At 34.2% G+C, this 20,673-nt stretch overlaps 1 protein-coding gene across 1 annotated transcript in view; it reads left to right on the top strand.

The window, feature by feature from the left end:
- The window catches only part of LOC129232482 (alanine--tRNA ligase, cytoplasmic-like), an 80,678-nt gene that overhangs the window by 1,949 nt on the left and 58,056 nt on the right, over positions 1-20,673 (top strand). Inside the window, exons 3-8 of the mRNA XM_054866628.1 lie at positions 6,582-6,770; positions 10,545-10,690; positions 15,601-15,792; positions 16,987-17,131; positions 17,231-17,376; positions 19,484-19,592. Of these exons, the coding sequence (XP_054722603.1) occupies positions 6,582-6,770; positions 10,545-10,690; positions 15,601-15,792; positions 16,987-17,131; positions 17,231-17,376; positions 19,484-19,592 (927 nt within the window). The remainder of the gene's footprint in view (positions 1-6,581; positions 6,771-10,544; positions 10,691-15,600; positions 15,793-16,986; positions 17,132-17,230; positions 17,377-19,483; positions 19,593-20,673) is intronic.

Raw genomic sequence — 20,673 nt, 5'->3', positions numbered from 1 at the left:
TGATGCTGCTCCCTAGCAAATATCCTCGCAAGGTTTTGAGCATCAGTCGAGCTTCGATCTAGCATGCAGAAAGAATTATTGGTTTTCTACCCAAGTCGAGTAAATTTTGAGTTGAACGGTTTGAAGCTTATTGTGAATAAATAATGCTTAGTTAAGAAAGAACAAATATATAAAAATTAGTAGAATTTCATCCTTTTTGAGAATTGTATTTGTATGAACTGAAATGTTATTAACTTTTTTTGCACGTTAAAAATAAATCCAAGCTTTGCGACGGGGCAAGTTTACGCGTTGACGTCTGAGCACCTTTACGCACGTTCTTATACTGTGGCTTACTTCTAAACGTGCCCTGACGCTTTTTTTTTTTTTTTGCTCCAAACTGTCTTAAAACTTTTTAGCATCATCAGACTATTTAGTTTTGAAAATCACTATTTTAATTTTTAATTGAGTTACAAATTCGTATCTTATAGCTTACAATCATGTAGTGCTATCTTCATGCTCGTTCAGTTTTTACTTTATACACTATTCAGTCTGTGGTAAGACATTATGTTCAAAACACTCTAACAGAACAACGTTAGGTGTCAAAATAAATATGCGTAAACGTGCCCCGTGTCCGGGGTAAGTTTACGCACCGACTTGGACTTAACGGTTAAAAACAAACTGAGCAACAACTGAATATACTATTCTTGACTCAATTAAATGCTTCATAAAATCGCAATGTCTGAAATTTCCTACTTTAAAACATAGAATTTAAAAAATTCATTAAAAAATTTCCGCGTAAAAGTGATTCGAAAAAGTCTTCTGAAAGTGCCTATAGAATATCCCCAATTTTAAGGGGTGGTCCGGGGGTTTTCCCCCCGGGGAAATTTTCGAAAATCAGATGTAAAATTCTGCATTTTTAGGCCTAATATGGGGGGGGGGGGGCTTAGTCTCTAAGAGAGTAGTCCCTTAAACTCTCCGTGGGAGAGCCACTGTCGGAAGGGGCTGAGGTTTTTTGAGGGGAGAACAGTTATTATTAGAATGCTGTTAAGTCATGAGAACTCTTGTTTACTTGCTTATATAACTTAAAATTGAAATGGACATCCAAAAAATCAGGATTTAAAGTCCCACATAACTACTCAAAATCTTAAAATAATAATAAACTGGAAAAAATATTTTTAAAAATGAATTCAAAATTGAAGCATACAAAAACAAACAACAACCACTCTTTTATTTATTTATTTTTTTTGAGCGGAGGGGGGGGGGAGGGCAATTCAGTGGGCGGTTAGGGGCCCTGATGATTTCTTGCAGGGAGGCCGAACATTTCTGTTAGGGACACGTAGGCGATTTAAGTTGCCTATTTGTTAATCCGACCCTGTTTACGGGACAAATTCAGAGAATTTAAAGCCCTACGGGCCCCTAACCTAAAAAATGATGTTTGCCCCGGGGCCCTACCTGGCTTTAATTAGGCCCAGTGTGCTATTTGTATAAAACCAGAAAGAGTGATCAAAAGCATCCCGGACAGAGCCTGATTAAGATATAGGAAGGTTCTAAGCAAAGATTTTTTGGAGCCACTATGCAGTTAAATCTTACTTTTAGTCATTAGCTAAAATAACTTTAACCATTGGGGGGGCTCCTAAAAAGCAAGGGACCTAGACCACAGCCTAGTTGGTACAATCAGTAATCAGGCCCTGATCCTGGCTAAATGTATAAGGAAGCAGATTGAAATAGTTACAAGGAAATCAAAGAATTGTAAAATCATTTTTTGCTACAAATTTTTTTTCGCTTCATTTGGGGGCCCTCGGCGATCGCCGATTAGCCGACCTAGCCAGTCCGGGCCTGCCCCCCCCCATCCCCTTTATATCATTATTTCTCATAGACATATTCTTGTTCACATCCTTTTTCCCTCCCTCATCACAGTTTTCACGCCCCCATCCCCTTTGTATGTTTATTTTTCATAAACATATTCTTGTTCACCTCTTTATTCCTCATCACAGTTTTCATGGACACCTATCCCTTTATATCATTATTTCTCATAGACATATTCTTGTTCACATCCTTTTTCCCTCATCATACAGTTTTCACGCCCCCCATCCCCTTTGTATGTTTATTTTTCATAAATATATTCTTGTTCACCTCCTTATCCCCATCCCCTCATCACAGTTTTTATGGACATCCCATCCCCTTTATATCATTATTTCTCATAGACATATTCTTGTTCACATCCTTTTTCCCCTCCCTCATCACAGTTTTCACGCCCCCCATCCCCTTTGTATGTTTATTTTTCATAAACATATTCTTGTTCACCTCCTTTATTCCCCTCCCTCATCACAGTTTTCATGGACACTTCCCCCCCCATCCCCTTTATATCATTATTTCTCATAGACATATTCTTGTTCACATCCTTTTTCCCCCTCCCTCATCACAGTTTTCACGCCCCCCCCCCATCCCCTTTGTATGTTTATTTTTCATAAATATATTCTTGTTCACCTCCTTATCCCCATCCCTCATCACAGTTTTCATGGACATCCCCCCCCATCCCCTTTATATCATTATTTCTCATAGACATATTCTTGTTCACATCCTTTTTCCCCTCCTCATCACAGTTTTCACGCCCCCCTTATCCTTTGTATGTTTATTTTTCATAAACATATTCTTTAATTCAATTCTCCTTATTCCTCAATGCAGTTTTCATGGACACCCCCATCCCCTTTATATCATTATTTCTCATAGACATATTCTTGTTCACATCCTTTTTCCCCCTCCCTCATCACAGTTTTCACGCCCCCCCCCCATCCCCTTTGTATGTTTATTTTTCATAAATATATTCTTGTTCACCTCCTTTATCCCCATCCCTCATCACAGTTTTCATGGACATCCCCCCCCATCCCCTTTATATCATTATTTCTCATAGACATATTCTTGTTCACATCCTTTTTCCCCCTCCCTCATCACAGTTTTCACGCCCCCCCCCCCATCCCCTTTGTATGTTTATTTTTCATAAACATATTCTTGTTCACCTCCTTTATTCTCCTCATCACAGTTTTCTGGCGGACACCCCCCCCCATCCCTTTATATCATTATTTCATAGACATATTCTTGTTCACATCCTTTTCCTCCTCATCACAGTTTTCACGCCCCCATCCCCTTTGTATGTTTATTTTTCATAAATATATTCTTGTTCACCCTCCTTTATCCCCATCCTCATCACAGTTTTCATGGACATCCCCCATCCCCTTTATATTATTTCATAGACATATTCTTGTCTACATCCTTTTTCCCCTCCCTCATCACAGTTTTCACGCCCCCATCTCCCTTTGTATGTTTATTTTTCAAACATATTCTTGTTCACCTCCTTTATTCCCTCCTCAGTTTTCATGGACACCCCCCCATCCTTTATATCATTATTTCTCATAGACATATTCTTGTTCACATCCTTTTTCCCCCTCCCTCATCACAGTTTTCACGCCCCCCCCCCATCCCCTTTGTATGTTTATTTTTCATAAATATATTCTTGTTCACCTCCTTTATCCCCATCCCTCATCACAGTTTTCATGGACATCCCCCCCCATCCCCTTTATATCATTATTTCTCATAGACATATTCTTGTTCACATCCTTTTTCCCCCTCCCTCATCACAGTTTTCACGCCCCCCCCCCATCCCCTTTGTATGTTTATTTTTCATAAACATATTCTTGTTCACCTCCTTTATCCCCTCCCTCATCACAGTTTCACAGACCCCCAATCCCATTTGTATCATTATATTTCATAAACATATTCTTGTTCACCTCCTTTATCCCCCTCCCTCATCACAGTTTTCACGGACCCTACCCCCCCCCTGTCACAATTTCATGGACTCCCCTCCTCCCTTAAAGCTTGACATCAGGGTAGTGAGGGATGTTAATCCCCCCCCCCATCATCCCTGATGACATGGGTCATTGGAACCATCAATTTTTTTTAAGTAAAAGCTTGAACATAAATATTTTAAACAGTTCGATATATTTTGGCTATTAATGAATGACTTATTAAAACCTTCTTCACTTTCAAAACTTCCTAATTCAAATCTGCATTGCTATATTAGAATCATACCAATGCCAGGGGTGCCCGCCCCCTTAAGAGCAAGGGCTCATCCCCTCCCTAAATCAAGAGCCTTCCCAAAAAATTAAAATTCAGCCATAGTTGAAGTTGTGAGATTTTTGTCGAAAAACAAGAAGATAGATTTTAGTGTAAAAACTTAGTGTAGTTATTCTGACTTCTCACCCTCGTGAACTCGCATTTCAGAGATGTAAATTAATGCAAAAAAAGAAGTGAACAGATTTTCATATGCTTGACATGTGCAGATTGTAGCAACGAAGAAAAAAGATATTTCCCTGAAAAATGTATCCATTAGGCCTATATTAATGGAAAATTCCTCACCTCCGTGACAGACCATATCAATGTCATTATTTGTGATGTAAAAATAAATGATGGAGGTTAAATACATCATCTTAGGCATTCTATGAAAAATATAAATTGGCAGTATATCCTCAAATTTACTAAATACTATTTTTTAACATACATTTGAAACTACTAATTAATCCGTACTTTAATTAAGAGAGCTTAATATTATATTCCCACTAATCATTAAAATAGCTGGTTGTTTGCACAATTAACAAAATGCTACTTTGATATTCATTAAATTTTTTTTTAATTATTTCCATGAACAAGGCATTTTTTAATTTTTTTTTTAATTTATGAGTAAAATTATTTAAACTTAGCTGGGCCATTCTTTATGGTTACTTCTAGTAGGTAACACTTTCACGTAAGAATGGAAAAAAAAAGAAAACAAAAGGTTTCGAAATTGAAAAATATTTGTGTTTAAAAGTTACGTTTTCTGGAGAATGACCTTTATAAAAAAAATTTACTGCCAAATTTTCACCTTTAGAAAAACTTTTTTTACCCCTATATAATAAAAGAAGTATCATGTATGAATGGTCAGTGGCGTAGCCATGGGGGGGGGGGATAGGGGAGTTAGAACCCCCCATGAGCCCCAAAAATTTATATACACATATATATATGTATATATATATATATATATATATATATATATGTGTGTGTGTGTGTATAAACTTAAGGGCATAGCTTTACTTTAAACTTCTTAAAAAATTAACCCCCCTCCCCCCCCCAAGGATTTTTTCTCGCTACGCCACTGTGAATGGTGGAAGAATCAATAAACATTAATTTTTATGACAGTCTTCATTATTAAAATACAAAAGAGTATTTTCATGCTGAGGCTTTTAATTATTATTTTTTTCTTTGATTAAAAAAAATTATTTCTGAATGTATTTACCAGGAGAAATAATGTGTACCTTTCGGAAAACGTAATGATTTTCTTAAAACCTACCGTGTCCTGTTTCTATAACTGACCCTATCAAGCAGGGTTGTAGTTTTGGCCAGACAAAACTGATTTTATCCAGGCCACTGGCTGAAACCAGTTAAAACCGGCCAAAACTGGATTTAACCACCATAGAACTGGCCAAAACTAAATTACGTGAAAATACACTTCTAATTGGTATGTATGTGAGAGATGTGTGTTTTGCAACTAATAAATCTGTTAGTTGGAAGTTGTTCAATTAAGCATATGAATTTTAGTTCATTAAATATAATATTAGTGAAGTAATTTACATTATTATAACAATATTAGTGAACAAATTTCAACTTTCTTCAAAATTAATAACTGAAATTGCTCACAACTAAAACAAAAGACATAAGGAATACGAAATAGCCTGTAACATAAATATAGTAATTTTTCAATAGTGTTGTTTTTTAATTTTCAAAAGTGTTTCCCCCCTCTATCTTTAGTTTTGTTTAAAAAAAAAAGCCTATATATGTTTCTCATTTATTCTTTAAAATTACTTGAAATACTTTGCATTTGTGTGTGAGAATTAAAACCTATCTATTCAGCTTACAATGTTTTACTCTGTTATTTTTATAATGTTACTGTATATTTTTCATGTAAACCTTATCTTCTAAACATGCTGTAATTTCTACAAGCTGTAAAACGTAATATTTAGATAAATAATGAAAGGTGATTGATTATGGTTTGTTTTGCATTTCTTTTTAATAACTTATTATTTGGTTTTCATTTAAAATTTGGTAATTATCTAAGTGTAAAAAAGCAGTTGAAAACTTTGTACTATGGAATGAGTAAAAATGACAACAACGTGTATAAAGTACAAATAAAGTAGTATAAAAGAGTTAAAAACTCGGCAAACAGCAGCTGTTTGCCTGAGTTTGCAAAACTCAGCTGTTTGCTGAGTTTTTAACTCTTTTATACTACTTTATTTGTACTTTATACACGTTGTTGTCATTTTTACTCATTTATCTAAGTGGCCAAAACTGGATAAAACTGATTTTATCCCGGCCAGTTTTATCCATGGTTAAAACCACCCCTGGCTGAAATTCTTACAACCCTGCTATCAAGTAACTAAACACCTGTAGATAAATAGGTAGACGCGTACAGAAATGGCATTTTTATCGAGACTGCAGAGTTTGATTGCGAGCGACTGCTTTCATGAATTGCGTTTTCCCCGCGGAGCGATTCTCATGGTGTCTCTGTGTTGCAGTACAAGCCCATCTTCCTGGGGGTGGTGGACCCCTCTAGCGAGCAGGGGCGGCTGAAGAGGGCGGTCAACAGCCAGAAGTGCATCCGAGCGGGCGGCAAGCACAACGACCTCGACGACGTGGGCAAGGACGTCTACCACCACACCTACTTCGAGATGCTCGGCAACTGGTCCTTCGGGGACTTCTTCAAGGTGCGTACACCAAAGCGTACGTTTTTTCGTACACTTGCCGTTTTTCTCGAATTGACCGACGACGTAGCTGCCGACGCTCCCGAATCGGAATTCCGATGCCGGCTCCCCCCGATGAAATGAATTTCTCGGTACTGTTCATCGAAACAAAATTTCTAGCAGAGTTGGGCAAATTTCAATTGCATGAACAATTAAAGATTAACTATTGATTAATTGATAAACGTTGCCACAACAACTAACAATTGAAGGCAATAATTGAAAAAGTTTAGGTTTCATATTTTTTTAGTTCCGATTATTTTAGCAATTAACTTTATTTTCATGATACAGATGTCACAATTGTTAATTTCGCAGTTCTTTCACTTGATGTAAGGCAGTGGCTCCTCGCTATTGAAAATTAGATATGCTACATTTACATTAATTCTTCATTACAGTTATTTGCTTCACTTGTATTAATACATTATGGTTGTTCAAAAACACACTTAAAAAAAAGGTTTCTCCTAGAAAACAGGACACCACTCAATGTTTTTCGACTTGTGGATAGTAAAATACTGGAAGAATTTTAACTTCCTATCCCAACTGAAAGCCAGTGCTCGACCCCCTCCCCAAACTCCATAAGTATGGGAAGGGTGTTAAAAAAATACATTGAACTGAAAAAACAATGTTACACACTATAATCTACACGAGTTATATGCATATTCATTGCAATAAAATAATTACTTACATAAAAAAAACAGCTCTGGAAATTAAATGTTTCTAAATTAGTGACTTTTTCTATTCTAGGGCTAATGTTAAGTTAAGGGGTCATTGAGCACCCTCTTAAAATTTGAGTAAGAAGCTAAAACTTTTGCAGCAAGTTTAAAAAAGATAAGGCTCGACCTGAGAGAAAAAAAAAAATGAACCACCCTTAGTACATATTTTTGATTATTTCAGCTTGAGGAAATTAAATTTGGTAACCATTGTTTGCAAAGTTTGAAAATGAGGTAAGTTTTATCAAAATTTGAGATGTATATATTAATGTTGCGAAATGAAGGTGGAGATCGATAACCTGGAATTTTTCTCAAAACCACCTGGAAAACCTGGAAATATCACAGAATTTCATTCTTGAACTTCCGTGGCAACCCTGTAATATAAAAATTTCATCTTTTCTATGTTTACCTTTTTTGCCCCTTTTTAAGTAAATAAGTTAACTTTGGGAAGATAAAAATAAAGATTTACTCCATTCAAGCATAACAAACTTCATTATTTTCAAAATTTAAATTTGGATTGTAAATGATTGCAGTATATATATGCTTGCACTTTTTGATTAGTTCAAAAATCTGTCTTGAACAATATTCAATTTTTTACAACTACTGTAAAACCTGTGAAGTTGACCACCTGTCTAAGTTGACCGCTTTTTTCAGGCACAGAATTAGCCCATATCGTATAACTCACCTTTGTAAGTTGACCACCTGTTTAAGTTGACCACTAAAGTAGTGCACTGCAAGTGGTCAACTTATGCAGGTTTAACTGTACTGTGTATGACGAGTTCTGCTTCTAACACGAATCTCGCTGGATTTTAAAGCAGAGTTCGAAATAAGTAGTCATTAGTCGTGTTTTACGACCAAAAATTTCAGTATGTGGCAAATAAGATCAAACTTGCAGTCCTGAGGTTTGAAGTACAACTTCTCGCATAAAAAATAATTAGATGATCTTAACATACTTGCCAACTCTGTTTTTAACGGGAGACTCCCGTTTTTTTGCTTCGATCTCCCTATTTCCCGTTTTTTACAATTTTCTCCCGTTTTTGCAGTTTTTTCAACCAATCATCAAAAAGTTTCACTTTTTTCTCAATAGATGGCGCCTTTTTCTAGTCTACCAATGTCAAGGAATAAGACTTTTTCCTATTAATAACTCATTTAGTAAAATGTAATTTTTTTTAAGCTTTCCGCGTTACATGTTCATCGAAGCACGTCCTTTGCCGAAAATTGCAGCAGATTTCAATCTTTTTGCATCTTGAAAATATTTTAATTATTTGGAAAGTTTGAAGTTATTTTAACATGTGCTACCCTATACCTACATATTTCATATTTTATTTTCATTATATATTGATTTTTTTTTCCGGATTTTATTGGATTTTAGTAATTAAATTTTTGTAGCTACTTTTTTGGTAGAGACAAGGGAATGTATGAAACTTTAAGCAAAATCACGCCTTATTATTTGGTATATTCCTTTGCAGTATATTTTTCTTGCTGCTACCAATTTGTTTACATCTGCGAAAAATCGCCATTTCACTTCAAATTTAGTATTCATTTTATTTAAAAGCATAATTTAATACTTCTGTTGGGACGATATGTCGCTGGTGAATCGCCTATATACATCTAGTGGAATCTCCTGTTTTTTTTTCTTCGAAGGTTGGCAAGTATGTCTTAATTTTGCGTCCACGTAATTCTACGCTATACTGACCAACTCTGCAACAGCCATCAGCAACTGAAGGTCAAACACTGGACCGCCAAAAGGTTTTGAAAGCATAAATTAGACAAATACAGTAAAACCTGCAGAGTTGATCGCTTTTCTCAGGCACGGAATCAGCCCATATGATATGGGCTGATTCCGTGAGAAGAAGAAGAAAGCAAAGCACAATGAAATGATAAGAAGAAATAAAGAGCAAAGCACAATCAATTAAACAACTGGAAGACAAAGCAAAAATAGCTGCTCAGGAAAAGAAATCCAAGAATCTTCAGATTCGCTATTAAAATTAGCAAATCAACGACTAAAATCAGCTATTAATAAAAATGATTTGTTAGAAATTAGAGTAGCACAGGGGATGATAGAAGGTGCAGAGAAGTTACGAGAAAAAGAAAGAACTGTAGAACGGAAAGAAACAAAGCTAAACCATATCATTAACAAAAGAAAATAAAGTTTGATTGATATTTATATTGATAAAAAATAAAAAAATAACTAAATTTTCTATTTTGTCATCCAAGTATTAAATGAAAGATTTTTAATCATACGGCGTTTAAATCTCTGTTTTAATCACACTCCAACTCAATTTATAATTCCTTTGTCTTGACTTTAAAAAACAAGATCTTCATTGAATTCTATTATTATTAGTACCATTAAAAAATGCGAATGAACCAAGGTAATCTTGAAAAAAATATTATGTTTGGGAAAATAAGTTTTTATTTTCTTGTAGTTACTACAGGTAGTCATCTTTTGATTGTGTAACACAATGTATTTTTTCAATTTGTAAGTATTTAAAAAATATTGGAACTATCAACTTCATTACTATTCTGAGAGTTGCTTTTTTGAAGTAGTAGTTCCAGTAAAAAATGTTGAATGATGTTAAAACACATGTTAGATCTGAGAAATTAAGTTTTGATTTTTCCTTTTTTTGCATTTACTATAAATAGCTATGTTTTAAGATTTTCTGTTGTGTGATTTTGTAACACTAAGTATTTTTTGAGTTAGTAAATAGTAAAAAGATATTGGAAAAAGCAACTAAATAGGTGAAAAAAGCAACTTAATCATTGTGCTGAGGAGACTATTTAGGCGCCTTTTTTTTTTAACAATTTAGGCTACTAAAGCAACTATTTTGAAGCAAAATTTGGATGGCAACAGTAATATCGTATAACTCAACCTTTGTAAGTTGACCACCTGTTTAAGTGTACCACTAAAGTAGTGCATCCCAAGTGGTCAACTTACACAGGTTTTGCTGTACTCTGTATTGTCCGAGTAGTTACCGAGTGCTACTCAGACAGTACAGAGTACTCTCTGAGTTGTCACTGATGTGTCTTGCAGAGAGAGATCTGCCACTGGTCCTGGGAGCTGCTGACCGAGGTGTTCGGCCTCTCTGCGGACAGACTATACGTGACCTACTTCGGTGGGGATCCCCAGGCTGGGCTGGAGCCAGACACAGAGTGCAGAGACATCTGGCTGGAGGTGGGGTGAGTGCAACTATTCCCATGATGCCCTGTTGATTATTGTTCATGTGGGGTAAAGTGGTCATAAAATACAGGTTTTTCAACTTGGGTAAACAATAAAAATGGGAATTTCTTTTAAAACTTCAAATGTTTTTGTTGTTATTTTAAATTACATTGCTAAAGAACACGCTGCACTGAATTTTAGGCTGAACAGAATTGATTTAAATAGCTTAAGGGTCGCAGTACCTTTCAAACATTTTTCTTTAACTTAAGTAAATTTTATATTTCTTTGAAACCATAACATGCATACTTATTTCGTAATCAATAATTTATTTTCAAAATTTAAAAACCTTGCCTACATTTTTTAAAAATTCAAAAAATAGAGAAAAATTTCAATTTTTTAAAATCCCAAAGGCTTTTTTATTTTTGCACTAATTTAAAAAAAGTTTTTGCTAAATGATCACTATAATCATCTCTAAAAATCAGTGCATTCATTTACTTATGAGTTTATTAGAAAATTTTCTGTGATTAATTATGTTAAAAATCGAAGTTTTTTTTTTAAAAAAATTTGGTTTTCAAAGACTTAACAATCTCTAAACATTCAAGTAATATATAAAATGCTTATTCAATGCACAGTTTTGTCAAATAGTTTATCCCAATTGCAAAAACTATTACTTAAAAGCTGTATCTTTAATAGAAAAAAATCCTTAGTGATTCTACCGACATGAAAACACACAAAAAAAAAATACCATCATGGAGAAAAAGCAGTTCAAAATTTTTCTTTTTGCATAAGAACACATAGCGAGCATGGCCTAAAACCACTCATAACTTTTTAAATATTTGAACTAAAGCAATGAAACTTTCCCCCTGTGTTCAGAATAGGTTTTACTTTTGAAATAAGCAATACAATTTTTTTTGATCGTTTCATCATTTTCGAGGTAGTGTAACCCCTTAATGGCATTTTTTGTTTCATGTGTGTTAATGACCTGGGGTGGGGTAAAATGGTCATAGTTAAAAAGAATTGATCAAAACCATCATAAATACCCGCAATTTCTTTAATGCTCAACACACCCGTTCTTTTGAAGAAATTTACTTCATTTAAATAAATTTTGGATGGTCAACTGTGGTCAAAAGTTGGTTCACCAAGAATTTTAATCCTATTTCACTCCCTGTTATCATTCATCAATATCATCAGGAAAGGTGTCAAATTTTTGCAACTTTTTATTTCTTAAGGAATATATTTTAAGATAGCGTCTGAATAATGTGTAAACTACCTAAATTACATAATAAGAAAATATTATGCTCAAATAGAGGTTCAAAAAAAATATTAATAAATTGGAAAACAAAAGAGAAAAAATGATCAAGATTTATCTTTTTCTTCAATGTATGTAAACGTCTTCTAGTTTTTACTGATATTTAATGGATGATTTTGTTGAACAGGGTGTGAAGGGTGGAATAAATTAAGCTAAAATTTATAGTGTACTATTATGGCATCTATGTTTAATTTAATTTCACTTTATATGCATTAACAGTGGTTTACCATCTCATTGTGAAAGCTTTTTACTGAAGTAATTCTTGAAATCTCTTGATTTTTTTTCATTTTAAAAATATTAACAGGGTGGCAACAGATCAGGGAAAAGTCAGGGAACTTTTATCACTCAGGGAAAAATCAATGAATATTGAAAAAATAACAAAAATTCAGGGAAAATTGATCAAATGAAGAAATTTTTTTTTTCCTTTACAAAATGGAGTACTTTAGTTCCCTACAAATTTTCCAATTATTTGTTGTATTAAAATTGAATTTTGACTGAAAATCAAATTTGTTTATTGCCATGGTCTTATTCGCTGTCACTTCAGATTACATGCATGTTTTTTTTTTTTTCAGGCTTCAAAACTCTTTTATTTTAAAACCATATATATTTTGAAATTATTACTGTTTTTTTTTTCATTTCAATTGTGATTTGTTACTAAAGTAATCTATGATTTTTTTCGACAACCAATGAAATGATTTGAAATTGAGTTGTGTAAATAAGTAAATATATTTTTATTATTTTTAATAGTTAAAATGCTGTATCCATTCATTAAAACCTATTAGGGAATAGCTCAATATGACTGGTTGTTGGAATATTTCAATTTGTTTTACGTAAATATGTCTATTTTGCCCTGTGCAAGTAAAGCGCAGTAACTGCACATTTTTCTTTCTTTCTTTTTTTTTTTTTTTTTTGAATTTTTGTCATCTATTGTACGTACTCTCTTATTTGGTTTCCGCTTGAAAAAGAGGCGCGAAAAAAAAACCGTCTGATTCCAACATTTTCCTATTGTTCGTATTGAATCCACCACACATTTCTTCAAATATCTCAAACTTAATTTCTGCAGATACTGCCTATTCTCTACACACAGCAGTATTATTTACGTTAGTAACATTACTTTAAAAAACTACATTACTTTCATACTTTATTAACACTTGTTTGTTATTCTTGCAGCAACAATTATACTGCTTAAAAATTCAGTTTAAGATTATTTCCATTTAATTTTTTTAGTTTTATCATGATTAGATATGTCTTCAAGGGTAGTCTTAATAATTTCTTATGTCAACTGGTTCCTGGAAGTAAAGTATCTGTTTTAGATTTCCTACAATATTTCTCTGTCGATAATTTAATACACTATTTAACGGCTTAAACGGTTTTAAACACTACATTTTATTTAATATGCAATGCTTTTCAGGTAGGGCAAGGGAAGGAAACCATTATCATTGATAATATAAATCAGGGAAATTTGGTGAACTTAATCAGGGAACAGTCAGGGAACTTTTTTTTCCAGTTCCTGTCGCCTCCCTGGTGCACTATTATGGCATCTATGTTTAACTTAATATCACTTATATGCATTAACAGTGGTTTAACATCTCATTATAAAAGTTTTTTGCTGAAGTAATTCTTAAAATCTCTTGGGTTTTTTTCATTTTAAAAACATTAATTTTAAGTTTAATTATGATGCATGTAAATGTAGTTGAACTTGATCAGCTCACTAAAATTAAATGTAGCTAAAAATAATTTAAATTGAAACTTCAGTGAAAAATTAATTGGTGAAGTCTTGAAAAAAAAAATCTGTTACAGTAAAACCCCTCCTAACAGACACCTCTCTTATGCGGACAATTTTTAATTCCAGTTCCAATGCAAATAACATTATTAAACGTCTCTCCTGCGGACACTTCTTTAATTTGGACAAAAAAATTTATCCCGTTAAGTGTCCATATTAGAGGGATTTTATTGTATATACAGTAGAAGACCGTTATAACACCCACCTGTATAACGCAATTCTCTATAAGCCGCTCAAGTTTTCAGAAGTAAGCAATAGAAAATCCCACTGTTTTGCTTTGCAAAAATAAAAATTGTTAAGCAAATTAAATTTTGAAAGTGTTTAATCTTTTCATCTTATTTCAAAGCTTTTAAATTGAAAATTAGCATTCACAGTAAACAGAAAATACCAGATGGCTCTTAAAAATGCAGCTGTTATGCAAACCATGAAGCTAGCAGAAGTGCAGGATAATTCACTTTCTTTTTTACCGTGAAACATATTCATTTGTGAATAACTAATTGTAACATTGGTGCTTTAATACTCATTGCAGATAAAACTCATTCTGAAGTGCTAATATATGTATATATATTCTGAATATTAGTTTCAAAGTTTGTGAAATGATCTTATATAACGCAAAAACCTGTTTAACGCAAAAGCTCTGAAAGGGTGTGCGTTATAACGGTCTTCTACTGTATTTTTCGAAATGATCTACGAGGTCCTGTTTTCATGTGCTATTAGCCTTGTTCAATGCTTTGCTTTATTTAAAAATTAAATTTTAAATTTCAACTCTATTGATTTTGGCAACTATTGACGATTGTATCGGCAGTTTATTTCAACCAATTTGGCAAAAAATGTAGAAAATGAGCTGTAACACACCTATAATGAAAAATATCCACCCTTATCTGGGTTTTTGTAAGCTTGCGTGGTTTAGGAAAAAGTGCATATTATTTTCTGCTAAAATTTATTCTTTCACTTTAATCTAATAATATTTTCCAAATCCTAAATTAGAAAGTATTTTTACGATTCATTCAGATTTTGGGTTTAAAAATGTTTAAATAGCTTATGTTTTTGGTTTTCTATCTCCTGAAATGCAAAATGGTAGAGAAATGGTCATTTAAATGGGTTTGATTCCATGCCTAATAATTAACATGTCAATTAATGTATACAGGGGCCAGTCCAGGATTATTTTCTCGCTACCTATTTTTGTGAAAGTATTGCATCATTCTATTTTTGTGAAAGTTTTTTTTTATCAGCATTGTTTTTTTTTTTTTTTTTGAAATTTTAGAGGCATCCTAATTTTTGTAAAAGAGAAGTGGAACAAGTGAAATTTTTTTTAGTTCGAAAAGTGTAAATGTCATCTAGTATTATTTTTAACAGGTTTCGTTCTTTGGGGAGGGGGAGCTAAAAATCTAAGAAGTATGAAAAATATCATCGTAATTTCAGCTTAATGGGCTATGTACTGTGTACAAAATAGGAAATTATGAGAAAAACGGTTTCCCAAAACAGATGTTGAAAGATTGCGATAATATTGCATAAATACACTTTGGCGAGAAACAGCTAAAAATTAGTTAAAATACTACAAAAAAGTTTCTATTTAAGCGATTGCTCATATAAACCTGCTTAGAATTTTATTTTATGAGTAAATTTTATTTTAAATAGAGAAACAAATTTTATATTTTAAAATACGAATTTTTGTGAAATTTTCGATGTTTTTGTGACGCCACTGATTTTATAACTTAATTTTTGTGAAAGTACAGATTTCAAAACAAGATTTTTGTGAAGGTACCGAAAAACGGTAGCAAAATCAGCCTGTATTGGACACTGGTATAGAATATTTCATAAAAGATGTTTTTCGACAGGTTGCCCCCCGAGCGCATCCTGCCCTTTGGCATGAAGGACAACTTCTGGGAGATGGGGGACGTGGGCCCCTGTGGGCCCTGCTCCGAGATCCATTACGACAGGGAGGGGGGCAGGGATGCCGCCCCCCTGGTCAACCAGGATGTCCCAGACGTGCTCGAGATATGGAACCTCGTCTTCATACAGTTTAACAGGTGGGTGCATTATGATTGCTCATAACTTAATGGTTCAAATCTATGTATTGACGAGTTTTTTTCTTAACGATTCAACCATTGTATAGACATTCATGTTTTTATGAATTAACTCAAATATTTTAGAAATTAATTTTTTCCCCGTGGAAACTTCAAAGCACTCTTAGCCTTGCAATCACGAAGATTAAAAAAAATTTAATCTTGTCACTTTTGCTAAAACTTGCAAAATCCTATGTTGCCAGGTGGGAATAAATGTTGTCCGCTAGTGACAAAAACTTGTCAACCCTACCAGATGGTGTTCTGTCAAGTTAATAAATTTTTGTTCTCCTCTCTTAAAGATTCTAGTCATCCTGTTTATTGTTGTGGAATGTATGAAATTAATTCCAATTGTAGTCTCTCCTATATAGGACAAACAAGGCATGATTTGAAATTTTGCATGAAAGAGCACCAAACTTATGTAAAAAATAAATGGTCACCATTGTTCAAACATTTTTGGATTTAAGTCACTCTTTTAAGTTTACTCTTATGAAGTTGTGAAAAAATGTCCCAAGTTATTAGATCATCATTTAAACTAAATTCAAACTGTTTTTCAACATGTGGAAAGATTCCTTTCCACATGTTAAAGAGCAGTTTGAAACAACAATCTTAAAACTATTTTGTATTTCTCTGCTGTCAGGCTTCCATTTTCATAATTTTGTCCTTAGTTTGAAAGGTGTTGAGTTTGAAACAATCTTAAAGATATTCCGTTTTTCTCTGCTGTCAGGCTTTCACTTTCATAATTTTGTCCTTAGTTTGAGAGGTGTTGAGTTTGAAACAATCTTAAAGCTATTCCATATTTCTCTGCTGTCAGGCTTCCATTTTTATAATTTTGTCCTTAGTTTGAGAGGTGTTGAGTTTGAAACAATCTTAAAGCTATTCCATATTTCTCTGCTGTCAGGCTTCCATTTTTATAATTTTGTCCTTAGTTTGAGAGGTGTTGAGTTTGAAACAATCTTAAAGCTATTCCATATTTCTCTGCTGTCAGGCTTCCATTTTTATAATTTTGTCCTTAGTTTGAAAGGTGTTGAGTTTGAAACAATCTCAAAGCTATTCCGTATTTCTCCGCTGTTAGACTCCCATTTTTATAATTTTGTCCTTTGTTTAAATGTAAGTTTTCTGTAATGCCAAATGTTTTTGAGGGTGAATGTGTCTTTCCAGGGAGGCCGATGGCAGCCTGAGGCCCCTCCCAAAGAAGCATGTGGACACTGGCATGGGCCTGGAGCGACTGGTGTCTGTGATACAGGACAAGAGCTCAAACTACGACACCGACATGTTTGTGCCCATATTCGATGCGATACAGAAGGTAAATCCCCTTTTTGGATTTCCCAAGTTGCTCATTTGCAGGAGTGAAGTGAAACATTTGTTGTTTTTCTCCCCCCACTGACTGTTTCCTCTCCCCCAGGCCACCGGGGCCCCCGCCTACTCCGGCAAAGTGGGGGTGGAGGACGAGAGTGGCGCAGACATGGCATACCGGGTGGTGGCAGACCACGCTAGGACCCTCACCGTGGCGCTGGCGGACGGAGGGAGGCCGGACAACACCGGCAGGGGGTGAGTGGGATTTTTGTTTTGTTCCCCAATGCGTTCGTCTCGAAGTACGGGGCGATTATGGTTTCAGCTTCGGCAGGGGTGCTGATCTCCCCCAAGCTCAATGGCGCAAATTCCCCCCAAAAATGTTCTCGCTTTCGAATCGGGTTAAATATAAGTTTTTAGAGTGTAATTTCCAGTCAAATTCATGGGGGGGGGGGGTAGCGCTAGCAAATAGCATTTTGAGCTGAAATATTGTTGTAATATGTCTGTATTACATTTATAAATCCATTTTCATTTTGGAAAGATGGAAAAATTTTAATAAAGCGTTCGTCAATTCAAAGCAATTCAAGTTACATCGACGAATTCTGATTCACCGACATCAACCGAATCCGATCAACCGATTCCGATCCGCCGACATCAACTAACTCCGATCCGCCGATCGAAATGCGATCCGAAAGCTGCTGGAAACGACAGTCCGTTTTCGAAAGGGATAGGCAATTTTTTACTTTAACTTTTTGATGATCGTCAGAGAAAAAGTCTTTGTACAGTAGAAATATTATTCTAAACAATGAGGACCGAACCCCATTCGGATAATTAGATCCAGAAAATGGTCTATTTAAAAAAATAATTGAGTGTATGTTACTTAGTTGTAAAATATTTTATTAAAAATGAAATAATGAAATAAAATTGCAAAATTACTGAATAATTATTTGAAAATGTGTGTGTGGGGTTGATATTATACTAAAAAAATTATAATTTAAAAATGAATAAATAGAAAAATGAAATAAAAATGAATTATAAAAAAATTATTAAAATTTTCAGAACTTATAAAAATTCTCCCCCAAATTCAAAAAATCCCCCCTGGAATCTGAAGTAAAGGGAGACATTCCCCCCCCCCCTCCCTAGAAATTGTACCCTATTTCAAACCCTGACCGTCATTAAATTTAGGAAAGAATACCAGGGCCATCGCTAGGTCAAAAACTGGGGGGTGGGGGGCAGGGGGATTACCTTTTCTCGGCCCGCTAATTGTTTCAAACGCATGTTCCAATATGCAGAGAGAGAGAAGATTTGGCTTCTGGTTTATCAGGGATAGTCATAGTACTAGACCTTAGTACCAGCAATATAAATTTAATCGTAAGGATAATATTCAATCTGAATTAGGGGTTGTCGGAGGGCTGCCTTCAAAAAGCATTTTTAATATTTTATCTATTTTGTAAGGTTTGCAAGTCTGTGTTAGACTCAGTTTCAATCTTTTAGATCTATGTGACTATGTTGTGTATATTTTCACATCTCTACATAGTATAAAATGAAGTCTCCAAAAAGCATCTGTGTGTTTGAAAATTCCAGAACTCCCCGGCCGATTTTTCTGAAATTTTCAGTTTGTTCCTTTAAGTCCTGAGAAGGTTTGCAGACCAGTCCGAAAACAATTCGATGAATAGTTCTTTTTTATTCAAATTTAGGCCCAATTTTCACATAAATTCTCGAATATGGGGGTGAAAAATGACTCGCAAATAGTAACATTATATATCGTTGGAAAGGGAAGAATTTTCCGCATTCTATGCAATTTGTTCCAATGCTCTAACTTTATTACGGCGGGAGTTATTTGCGTTTTTAGATCGCATTTTTGTAGGCTTAGCTGAAATTTAGGCACTACTTTCTTCATTAAATAAATCAATAAAAAGTGAAGGAATTGTCCCACAGCTTTTTTTTTTTTGACGCCATTGGAAAAAGCGACCTTTTTTACTCCAGATCTAACTCGACCTATGGTGGAAAAAATAAGCTTTTATCTCGAAAGGAAAAAAAGTTACGAGCCTTTTTAAATCAAGTGTAAGAAATCTCGATTCCATTCAAATTGTGAACCATTTTCTTTCGCATTTTAATTCCTTAAACTTATTTTATTTTGTGTTTCCATGGTTATGCATTTTAAATCCATCTCTCTGGATTTAATGTCTTAGAAGTATTTTAATATCTGTCGCCGTTGTTTGGAGGGGAAATCATGCTGTTTTTTAAATTTATTTTTTACGCCTGATTGTTGAATATACGTCACTTGACACAATTTTTATTTCCAAGTTAGACCGGGCAATGCCGGGCAACACAGCTAGTTATATCTATACTTGTAAATTTTCAGGTATGTCCTGAGGAGGATCTTGCGGCGGGCCGTGAGATACGCCACGGAGAAGCTGGGGGCCAAACCCGGCGTATTTGCCAGCCTGGTGCCAGTTGTCATCTCCATACTGGTGAGAATCCGTTCGCTGTTTTATATCGGGGGAAAGCCCCCATTTTCTTGCGATCCGTCGTTTTGCGTCCCGACTTGGGCGTGTTGTGGTTATTTTTTTATTTGTAGTTGAGTTTTTGTGCTTTTTGAGTCGTTAGTGACCTTAATATGTCAGATTCATGTGTTTAAAGCTTGTGTACAGTAACACAAAATTGCCTAGCATTGAAAAATGGTGGACATGAATTGGCAGTCCAGACAGTATACCATTTAATTTCATCATACAACTCTGCTGACACTAAAATCTTTTGACATGAAAAAGTATCTTGGTTCCCTCAGTTTCATGTTCTTCAAAAATGTTGCTCTCTATACTTGGGTTTCGTGATTTGATCTTTTTTTTTTTGGATGAAAATTGTTTATTTAAGTGGACATTTTTCTATATTTTTTTAATTTTCGCTACATGGAAGAAAGAGTTTCACAAACATTTTTTTTTTGATACAATATATTTATTTTAATGACCTTTTTATTTTTAATTCTTTTTTTTTCTTTTGAAAAAATGTGCTACTACTTTACTTGTTCGTTTATTTTTTACGTATCTATTTCATCAGGTGAGTCGGGTATATTGTTTCTAGAATTGAGCTTAAAATGTTAAAATGATGTGTTTGCAATTGTAAAGCAAGAGCAATGTTTTACTATTGCAGTGTATTTGTGAAGCAATTATTTGCAAATTTGGTTTGCTAACAAATGCTAATGTCTCAAAAACAGAAATTTATCAATTAAAAGTATTTGATACTTTTAATAGATAATTTAAATAATGTATTTCATACTTGATAAAATTTTCAATTTCGGAAATATTCATTCCGTAGCTCCTTAAGGATTAATTTCCAAATGACATTTAGTGTATGCAGGGGCCAATCCAGGATTTTTTTCTCGCTACCTATTTTTGTGAAAGTATTGCATCATTCTATTTTTGTGAGAGAATTTTTTTTTTAATCAGCATTGTTTTTGTGAAATTTTAGTTCGAAAAGTGTAAATGTATCTAGTATTATTTTTAACAGGTTTTTTTTTGGGGGGGGGGAGCTGAAAACCTAAGTACGAAAAATACC

This window comes from Uloborus diversus, unplaced genomic scaffold (genome assembly GCF_026930045.1).
Source record: "Uloborus diversus isolate 005 unplaced genomic scaffold, Udiv.v.3.1 scaffold_12, whole genome shotgun sequence".
In the NCBI taxonomy this organism is placed as follows: Eukaryota; Metazoa; Arthropoda; class Arachnida; order Araneae; family Uloboridae; genus Uloborus; species Uloborus diversus.
Note: the sequence above shows the minus strand (reverse complement) of the source record. Positions and strands in the feature narration are given on the sequence as shown.